Below are 10,547 nucleotides of genomic sequence, written 5' to 3'. Positions count from 1 at the left end.
TTTTATGATCTGGTACTTTGGATTTTGATTGTTGACAAATTTAGATCATAACATATGATCGATGAGTTACTGATGTGTATCGATGTACTTGAAATCATAAATGTAGACTTCTGTGCCAGGGTAAATACTCGGGTGGAGCCAGTTTTATTAATCATACTTGACCACTGTATTTCACTAATAAGATTAGATCAGTGGTTTTTTTTGTTTCTTTTTTTACTTAATGTTTAGTTTCGTATTTGCTTTAATTTTGATAAAAATGGGGAAATGAATATAACAGTGACTGGCTCCGCGCGACACAAGCTTTCACATTACTGCTGACTAAGTAAACATTGTGTGTTTTTTTTTATTTCTGAAATGTCCACCAAGTATTCACTTCAGAAAAGGACTGTGCTAATGTCAAGTTAAAAAAAGAATATCATATAAGTATTGATAATGAATGACGACGTGATTACTTATCCACTTCTTGATTTCCGATGCAAGAGTAAATAAGACCAACGACGCTTCATTCTTTGGGAAGCGGCCTGGCCTCAGGATTACTGTGGTTTATGAAGAGAAATATCAATATCTTCGGGTTAGAAATAAGAAAAGCTCTCTTAGAACTGATTGAACATCGACCTTTGATTGTAAAATCAATTCTGGAAGTGTGACATTTCTCTCATTGGTGGGCCTTTTGATGTGAGATCGGTGTGGTTATAAAAGGGGTGACGATACCGCTATCACCCTTTCACGGGCAGAGGCACATACACCTTGCATATTTCCATTCATACGAAATAGTTTTATACCGTTAAAACAAAGACTCATTAGTGTCGGCACGTCACCAGATCAATAAGCAAACAAGGTCTGACATAACAGCAAACAGAAGTGGTGATCCTGGTGCACTTCGACTTATTCATTTGTTGTCGATTTTTTTTTCCCTTAGGAAGTATGCCAGTCTTGATAGCAGGCACCCCGTGGATTCTCTCACAAATTTCATGACCCCCTAGCTTAAGCAGATTAGAAACTGGCTATTGTGGGTACGCTCTTCAAAGACATTATAAAGCTGGGAATCATTATAACAAACACACACACACACCCATCCATCTACAATAATTTTACAGCCCCTCACACATTAGCACAAACAAAAGTCACGAGTGCTTTTACCCGACACGACTGCTTATGCTGCATATTGCATCAGGTGTACGACTTCTCCCATCGACACATTGTCAAGAAGAGGAACTTTGTGTACACCTAACCTGCGATCATGGAACCACTGTCTGTACGGAACTGTTTAGTGCTACTTCTGCTAGTTCTGTCTCTGCTGAACCTGCCACATTTCACCAACGCAAGTACGTATTGAATGGTGACTTTGTGATTTGAGTATAAGTAGACCAGTGACTTTTTGTTTTGCTTTTACTTTATATAATGTTTGCGCTTGCTATTTTTTTTTACAAACACATGGCATCTATACGTAAGCCATCAACGTACTCTTAACATCATGTGTAGATTTAGCTATGTTACTAAAGATATGATTATTTGTGTTCCTTTGATAATAATCCAAATATTATCATATATTTATGATATTACAATTGTATGAATATAATAACACTTTTTACCCGTTTCCCTTACGTTACAATGGGACAACAGAGCGATTGGCATTGCTAGACACCAAATAGGGCCTACCAAAATTTACTGGTGCTGCCAGATAAACTGTTGTTGATAAATTGATATATTCAAAAGATATGACTTCTTAACGTGTTGTTGCCGGCATCGCTGGATGAGCAGACTTCAATAGTTCTTGAAGTTGCTGCAAGCAACGGCAATATCGTTTTCTTGTATAAGGAAATATAAGGAGAATTCAGCATTATTTCTATTTAGTCTAGCATAATAGAAGAGCAATTGACCTGCCTCTTTCAGAAAGCAGCTTGAATGATATTACTTATTTATACATCACTATGTCGACGGAATGCGTATGTAAGAGTGGGAAATCTTATCTCTCCTACTTAGTTTCTTTTCCTTTTTCCTTTATACGATTGTCTTAGAGTGACGTCATGTACAGCTGTTGTCTTCTCGTCTAGCGATGGTGGCACTGAAGCTTTAAACATTCCCAACTTTTGAACGGATTGTCCGATTTCCCTCCAACTGCACTTATGTGTCCTCATAATAAAGCTTTACATTTACGCAATCCACATACCGTCTCGGTACACTTTCTTTGTCTTTAATATGTTTAACTTTTTATGTGCCACGTTCGCATGCCCGACTCAGTCGACGGCGTGCCAACTTCGCATATTCTGCCTTAACGCACAAACCCGCCCAAACTGATCGATAAATCGCCAAATGCCATAGCACAATGAAAGCGCTTCTCGCGGTTCCATTTCAGTTACTAGTACATGTTGCTTGCATTTCATGTGGTGATTGAACATCAAGCGATGTTGCTTGCAAAATTTGCGAGTAAGTTCTTACTTTCTGTCATTGTTTTGTGTGCAAAAGTAATGCCTCTACAATAATGTAACCTACTGGTCACTTGAAAGAAATGTAATCATAGATTTGTCATACAATTTACATCAAAGAAAAGCGTGGCATTTTCTCTACAACTTCGCTCATTACATGTAGAGAGTAACGAAATTCTATACAAGTTACAAAGCTGGAAAAACAGAATGTTTTCATCAAGCAGGACTGCATTGCTGTCTCAGAATAACGTGGCACACAGGGGGTTTACACCATGGCACATAAAGACTTAAGCACTACGTATATCACTTAATGGCCTGAATGTCCCTGCGGTCTCGTCTCAAACAGGTTGCTCGAGGCCCCTCCAAAATGACGCCATACTGGAACTCTATCCGGACAAGTCCATATATGAGGAGCTGGAAACTGTTGTCCTGCACTGTGACCCAGAGAAGAATTATGTGGGCTATGGCCCCGGCGTGATATACTGCTCAAACACCTCCTGGGTCCCAGACCCAATCGATAGGCATTGCTATGGTAATGATTGTGACTTGTGTAAAGCAGATATTCCGGCTTGTTTCAAAATCTTCTTCATTGGGTCTGTAAACATTAATACCAAGGCGTGAGTGTTTCCATGAGTGAATTTTAGAATAGTTGAATAAACTATAAATAGCTTTCTTAAAATTGCCCTCTTCACGTACTAGTATTTTGTTGTTAACCTTGCTCCTTGGAAGAATGTTCATACCACATCAACTCAAGAAAGAAAGTAAGAAAAAAGAAAGAAATTTACTGTCTAGTTATTATCTGTACGACACTTTCAGAATTTGATGAATCATTAATTAACGAGATGATAATGATGATGTGTCCGTATGGAATCTAAGGTGGAATTCATTTGTAATACTCGCTGGCCTGTATATCACATTCCAGTAAAGTATACAAGGTTCACACTTACTCTCATGTAAAGAACAGGGGAATTGTGATTTTTTTTTTTTCAGTTTGAAAATAGCAAATAATAGGAAATATATATGTCTGTTCATATCAATGTAACCAAATGAAAAGACCCTGCATTCCATTGTCAATACAATGTATCAACATGTCGGCATAACTATTTTGTAAATTTGATATACATTATAATATGTAATACGAAGGAAAATGTATTACCCACATGATTATGTGAAAAAAAATCATATCCAGTGTTCACATGATAGGAAACAAAGTAAATCATTAAAAAAATGTTTGTGATTCAGGGGATCATCTTCATGATCAAACTCGTGGGGTCCATGGCCCTAGATAATGTTGCAACATGACAATTAACTATCCTAGATTACATGAATCATCTTGCCGTTCATTGAGTGGATAATGGTAAAAAGTATTTAGCAATGGTAATAGTAAGAATAAAACGAAATGTGCACGTCTATGCATGTTCCCCTTGAATGAAAACACATTGTACATGTGTTCCGGACGCAGCGTGCCCACAAAGATCCGATACAATTTGTAGAAGGAGCTATGAAGCAACTCGAGGTAATTCAACAGAACATACCAAAAGCAAAACAAAATAACAACAAATGTCAGCAATAACAGCAGCAAGTCCTGAAATATTTGGATAGATCTCTGACCGCGGCATTTTTCTCGCCAGAACCTTGCAACGCTCCTCCGGTGGAATCCTCCGTGGTCCACTACGACTCGTCAACCCTTGAGGAAGAGACGGTCTACCGCCACGACACAATCATCCAGTTCGCCTGCTCCGAGCCGGAAACCATGTCCCTCTTCCACCCGCTGGGGCAGGAGAGCGCGATCTGTGCCGACGGCCTGTGGGACCTCGATGAGCTTCCCGTGTGTTTGGGTATATACAAAATACATTTAAAGCATTGATAGCGCGTAGATTGTAACACTGTGTTGGTTGTTTCATAGTATACTATCTTTAAGAGAAAGAAAAACGAGAAGAAAAATCCAGAAGGGAGAGTCAGCAAAAAGAAGGATAAAGAGACAGAACGTAGAGAAATGCCCATTTTTAGCTAGGTGTTTTGTCTTGGTAATTCAATACAAAAAGCTGACAACAAGACGACAATAAAGTAATAAATGTAAAATGATAAATACGTAATGCAATGCAGAAATGTAACGACTTACGGGTGCTTTATTACGTGAAGATAGATCTTTCATGCAATATGATGCAATTACCCCCCCCCCCAAAAGAAAAAAAAAATCAAGAGTAAAAACAAACAGAAAGAAAAGAAACAAACAAAGAATACAATATGGTGCTACGTATGGGAGAAAACGACACTGCGGACTTCATTTCGTTTTTTATATAGCATTATCTTCATCATACTCTTATTATCGCTAGCATTTTTTCTTTTTCCCTATTGAAAGCTAAATGTTTGGCCCCGGACGGCGCCTTGCAGACGGGTTATTACGAACATGGCGCCACCGTCAAATTCAGCTGTGAGGCAGGATTTCGTCCCAATGGCGATTCGACTTTGGAATGTTTCGATGGCCAGTGGTCAGACACGTTGACTTGTGAAGGTAATCAAAAATGGAAGGAAAAGTACTTCCAAAGAAGGTTTATGGCGAATTTTTTGTCTTAGATAATTATGCAAACGTTGGGTTTACTCCTAGGATTGTCATGTTATAACCAAGCTAGGTGAATATGCATATTCATTTTGGATAAAGGAATTTATTCTGTTGATCATATTCTTTTTAATTCGTGATAAGGTAATTTCACTCTTGGTATGTTGAGTTATTACGGAAAATGAGATAGGGAAGTTTTACCCCTTAAAAGGTTGAAATGTTACCTTTACTATAAGCTATGTTCCTGGAATATCATCTTCTCTTGAAGTAGCCGTGAGAAGGATTATAATGTGTTTGTATGAGTGTGGTCACAGTCTGTCTTCTACTAATTTGAACTGAAAGCGAATAACCCAAAGTAGAAGTGATCAGGTTTTGCCACCCCCGCCTTTCTACCTTGCTTTCATCCAACCAAAATCGAAAGAGTATGACAAGCAACGAAAGGGCAATTTTGAAGGATAGTTGTTGAAATGATAAGGGGAAATAATGTTAAAGAAACTGTTATTCTTACTGAATGTAAATAATTATAAAGTTTTCTCGGGGAATTATCATTAAATGCCCCAGCTTCTGCTCCACATTATCTTTAAAGGTGCCAGAACATGAGGGCGCTATTCGTAGGCGTGATAATAGCAGCAATTTTCTTTAAGCGGGGTTCCCACTATCACGATTGGCGCCACGATTGAAATCGTGGTGTTAATCGTGAAGCAATCGTGGTGATCTTATCAGATTGTATTAGATTGTATCATATCTTGAGGTCAATCGTGGCAATCGCGTTAATCGTAGAAAATTTGTGGACGGTTCAAAAAAAATTTACGATTAACACAATTAATTTTTGATCGTGATCATCGCATCAGATTGTCTTGGATCGTATCAAAACGCAGCAAGTCTTATCTAATCGTGCTTCTTAATCGTGTTTATCGGGATCGACTTTTTCACTTTCTTTCTGTTTATTTTGCACATTTGCCCTTCTTTTACTCGCAAGTCGTATATATTTTGTATTCTGCGAGGTTGAATAAGGGAGGGGTGGCACAATGATCATGTAAAATAGCAACACCACTGAAACATCCACCAGAAGCAGAATGCTCCACATACCCCACAAAATAACTTTTGTGACTTTTGAAAAGTGACTATTGTCGTGGATGTAAGGTCACTCGTGTAAAGACCACTGTCATTATTTTTCATATAGAAGTTAGTCAATAAGTGCAGCAATACCCCTGCGAATAATGTTGCTTAAGACTTTTTTTGTTGTTGAAAATGACATTATTTCAGGGGAGTTACCTTTCTGCTGTGTGTGTGTATGTCGGTTTTCTTAAACGTTGTAAAAAAACAATAAATCAAGCCAAACCAACCAAACTTTCAATATCCCATGAGATAACGACATTTTGAAATGAAAATGCCTATGATACATACTATGCGAATATGAAATCAAACACACAAGCAATGCTATCAGTTCGGCCAACTTTTTTTTTATTGAGCGTAATAACACATATTATGCTAGCATTCACAAAGAGCCTATCCTCTTTTTTTAGCATCAATTTCATCATATTTTCTTCATGTATTTCAAAGAAAGGTGAAAACATTTGTCTTGATCCTTTTTTTTTCTGGAGAAGATGGGGCAATGATCTGATCTTGCGTATTCGGGTTTTTATTATTTTTTTTTTTTGGGGGGGGGGTGAGCACATTGATTCAATAATCTAGTAATTTCTTTAGGTTAAATTAGAGGAGGGGTTGTGGCTGGCCTAGGTGATGCTTTCTATCTGATGATAATGTAATCGTCATTCGCAGTACTGCAAAGGTCACGTTCTCATCATTCTCAAACTGTCAACCCTTGCCATCATCAATGGTTGTGGATAGTAGGCTTAGTCACTCTGCAGAAGTTGAGGAAACAATAAAATCCATCGTCAGCCGGACTATAATATTCCCATTTGGGTCCAATCGCACCTTAAATGGGGGTCACTCTTGATCCCGATCGTGAAAAATATCGTATCTTATCTCAACAGCCCGCATTGGTTCGTGGTATTCATATTGGAACGTATCAGAACGTAGCTGCACGCACCAAATCGGGGATCCCGATCGTAATGACAGTGGTAGATCGGAACAAATCATGGACTCAATCGGGACAGTCCTATCGGATCGTATTTGAACGGGAGACCAGATCGTGACAGATCGTATTGCTTGAAATAGACTAATCGTGACCATATCGCATCCAAGCGAAACAACACGTATTGGCTCGCATAACCTCGTATCCAAACGTGAAATTTCAGACGAGTTCAACGAAACTTCTACGATCAGTTACGAATGTTGAACCGTGGCGTTCGTAATAGATCGTACGACAGTGGGAACACCGCTTTAAGGAGATTGACAATTTAAAGCTAGTTTCCTGTCAATCATGGTAGATCAAATAGGTCCTATAGGACAACACGCAAGTTTCCGCTGCTGGCTAGGAAGCAAATATTGTCCTTGGAGGATCTGTTTGAGGCAGGTAGAACCAGGCAGGAATGAAGCCCGATTCAAGAGACGAACTGTGACTGATATTATTGCGACCACTTTTTTTTTTTTTTTGATAACTCACCGAGCGAATTGGTCATTGTAGGACGCTCGGGTCATAATAGACACGACAAATGCGTAAGCCTGGCGTGGGTTCATGAAGCAGCGCCCTCATGAATCCCGGGTCCATTTACCTTTAAGCTTTTGGAGAATTGACCGATGTTGTAACTCCATCTGACAGAGCGGGATTAAAAAAAAATATTATGCTGTCTGTGTCTTTACAATTGAACTGCGTGATTAAGCCTGAAAGTCGCATTCAATTGTTTGGGAAGTCTGTTCATGAACGATGGAGATTCTTTATAAAAGATTGACATGAATCTCACATTAAACAATATTTTATTCGACATAATCATGATAATGCCTTTTATTGACTGCAAATATAAAACTATACACTACAATAAGTGATGATGCAATGGGTTCAAATTTATGGCCTATAGTTACTTGACTTAATTGACCGCTAATAACTTAAATTTATGCATTTGGTTTTCCCCCATGATTTGAACAGCAATTCCATCAGGAACTCAAGTATCGGTCGCCTTGACGGAGTCCGATCAAACTGAGCAAACAACACCCGCGATTACTACCGAAGCGCCTGTAGGTATGTAGGCCATTCATATACCTTGCTTTGCGGCATTTTCGATGACTCTTCCCAATTTGGTTGGATTCTGATTCATTTGTGTGTCTGTCTGTAAATTTGTTTATATATCTATATTGGCATTTCTACTAAGTATTATGTACTATTTTTCTGTTCTTTTTCCTTCCTATCGTACCTTTAAATGCAATTGTGTGTATACAATGATCATACTCCATAATAGGATATCTTATTGCAGACAAACCGTACACGATGTTATCGGGTGCTGTTCGTTATTCCGAAGGTTCGCTATTCCGAAACACGCAAATTCCCTATACCTACAGGTTCGTTAATCCGAAAATGAAAAAAAGGTTCGTTAATCCGAAAATTTGTGGCGTTATTCCGAAGGTTCGTTATTCCGAAGATTGGTCAATCCGAAAATGAAATTCGGAACAACGAACCTTCGGAATAACGAATCTTAGGAATAAAGAGCCTTCGGAATATCGAACCTTCGGAATAACGAGCTGTAACCATGTTATCGTGTGTGAGATGTGATTAATATTTCATTTGATTTATTGGTTTCTGCATTATGATTGTACATGCAAACTCATTGTTGATAGTAGATACACATTATGATATAGAATCATACATACGTTGCTTACAATGTATAAACAGTGCACAGAATCTACGCGGTACAGCAAATAGTTCAGAAGGGATGCAGCTAAAGCGTACCTTGATTTTATATGTACCCATCATTGACGAAAAATGCACATCTCATTATTAAACAATCTTGACTTTCCTCTTATTTCCCAAATTAGCCTGCCAATATCCTGCTTCGTCGCTTGATCCCGACGCAATTGTTGATCCCGTTAAAGATGGTTACGCCCTCTTTGACATCATAGACGTAAGGTGCAATGACGCTGAGCGTATGACCAGCGACGGTCCAGATCGTTTCGTCTGCTACAGTGCTGAGCTGTGGGTTCCTTATCCCGAAGATTTCTTCTGCTACTGTGAGTTATTATTCGTTATTATGCAGGGGCCGCTGAACCGGAAAATGTGTGTGTGTGTGTGTGGGGGGGGGGGGGGGGGGACCTGCACCCCGACTCCATCTAAGAGCGTATGACCAGGGACGGTCCAACACCAAACGCTCTTGGCTAAAAAAAGAAAAAAAAAGAAGGAAAGGAAGGTTATTTAAAAAAGAAGATACAAAACAAAACCAAGTAACTTTCGAATATCCCACACTTCCCTCTTCCTTTTGAATAAAGGAGGGCTGAGGGATTGAGCCTTGACTAAACTAACCAAATATACATAATACATACGTTGTTTACAGTGTTGTATAACAATACACACATACACGCACACACACACACACACTCACATCACAAAAACTTACCTTCGATCAAAGTGGAGAGATTAAAAAAAATGATACAAAAGTGCAGCAACACGTATTGGTTGCCATATTGGAGATTCGTTAACGTCAGACAAGAATGTTGCTAGTGATTTTGTGAAAGAAAAAAAAATGGGGGGTGCATTTTGCAGGGGATGCAGGGGATGCATTTTTGGGGATGGTGTCCATCTTGAGCTCCCACGTGTATATATTGATTGTCTTGTGAGTGTGTGTGTGTCGATTGAAGATGATCTGCACTATAAACAGAACAAAAAGACGGTGACTTTGATTAATTATTTTTCTCTTCCACCCACTTAACAAATTGTCAAAACGCGTTATACCATTGTCAAGCTGAAATTGTTTTGGTATCATGCACCTGACGTTAATTCACTGTTTTTTTCATACACAATCATTTCACACACACACTAACACATTTTGCGTCCGGGGAAAAAAAAATGCAGCGCCATGTGCAGCGCCATCTGTCGACGACTCTGTGTCAGTGACGACCCTCGAAGGTGACTTCACGGAAGGGATTTACCTCCACGGCGCCATTATTGAATTCAGCTGCACCGTTCTCAGTCGGCTGCTCTCCGGTGTGACTATCACCTCGTGCGCCGACGGGGTCTGGGTACCTGATCAGGTTCCAACATGTGTAGGTAAGAACTCCTCAGACTTTTCAAATCCACTACAAGTGTGTCCGTTTCAAATCAAATGATTCGTCGGTGGCTGACACGAGAGTTGCTCCTGCAACAGTTGCTCAGGTCTTATTTTCTCCAAACACTTAGGGTTAGGGCTATGTTTGTAGGTAGAATTGATGTTAGGTTTAGCACGCACATATTCCATGGGAGCAGTTGTCGCAGGAGCAAATGTCATTGAACCTTATCAGTGATTCGTCATCACAAAAGCATGAAAGATTCAGTCACTGAACATTGCTTTTCAGAACAAAAAAGAAAACCTGATGACTTCGATAATTTTTCCAGAGTAAGGGCGCGTTTACACCGAGCACGGTAACGGCAACGGTCCGGTTTTTTGCTATGGTGCGCCAAAAGGAATCGTGCC

At 39.4% G+C, this 10,547-nt stretch overlaps 1 protein-coding gene across 1 annotated transcript; it reads left to right on the top strand.

Moving 5' to 3' along the window:
* Positions 1 to 933: 933 nt before the first annotated feature.
* On the top strand, positions 934 to 10,203 carry LOC139738318 (complement factor H-like). The gene is made up of 7 exons (XM_071648958.1): positions 934 to 1,325; positions 2,773 to 2,958; positions 4,058 to 4,264; positions 4,789 to 4,941; positions 8,036 to 8,128; positions 8,920 to 9,111; positions 9,950 to 10,203. Exons 1-7 carry the CDS (start codon positions 1,241 to 1,243, stop codon positions 10,201 to 10,203), a joined length of 1,170 nt encoding a protein of 389 aa, XP_071505059.1. The 5' UTR covers positions 934 to 1,240.
* The last annotated feature ends 344 nt before the right edge of the window (positions 10,204 to 10,547 follow it).

The sequence above is a fragment of the Diadema antillarum genome, unplaced genomic scaffold (genome assembly GCF_040938485.1).
Source record: "Diadema antillarum isolate AM-2024a unplaced genomic scaffold, OU_Dant_1.0 seq00000735_RagTag, whole genome shotgun sequence".
In the NCBI taxonomy this organism is placed as follows: domain Eukaryota; kingdom Metazoa; phylum Echinodermata; class Echinoidea; order Diadematoida; family Diadematidae; genus Diadema; species Diadema antillarum.
Note: the sequence above shows the minus strand (reverse complement) of the source record. Positions and strands in the feature narration are given on the sequence as shown.

Excerpts from the sequence above, each read along its gene's own strand:
- LOC139738318 (XM_071648958.1), top strand. The coding sequence starts at position 1,241 with ATGGAACCACTGTCTGTACGGAACTGTTTAGTGCTACTTCTGCTAGTT. Across the intron at positions 4,265-4,788 it reads TGAGCTTCCCGTGTGTTTGG|CTAAATGTTTGGCCCCGGAC; the intron begins GTATATACAAAA and ends CCCTATTGAAAG. Across the intron at positions 8,129-8,919 it reads TACTACCGAAGCGCCTGTAG|CCTGCCAATATCCTGCTTCG; the intron begins GTATGTAGGCCA and ends TTCCCAAATTAG.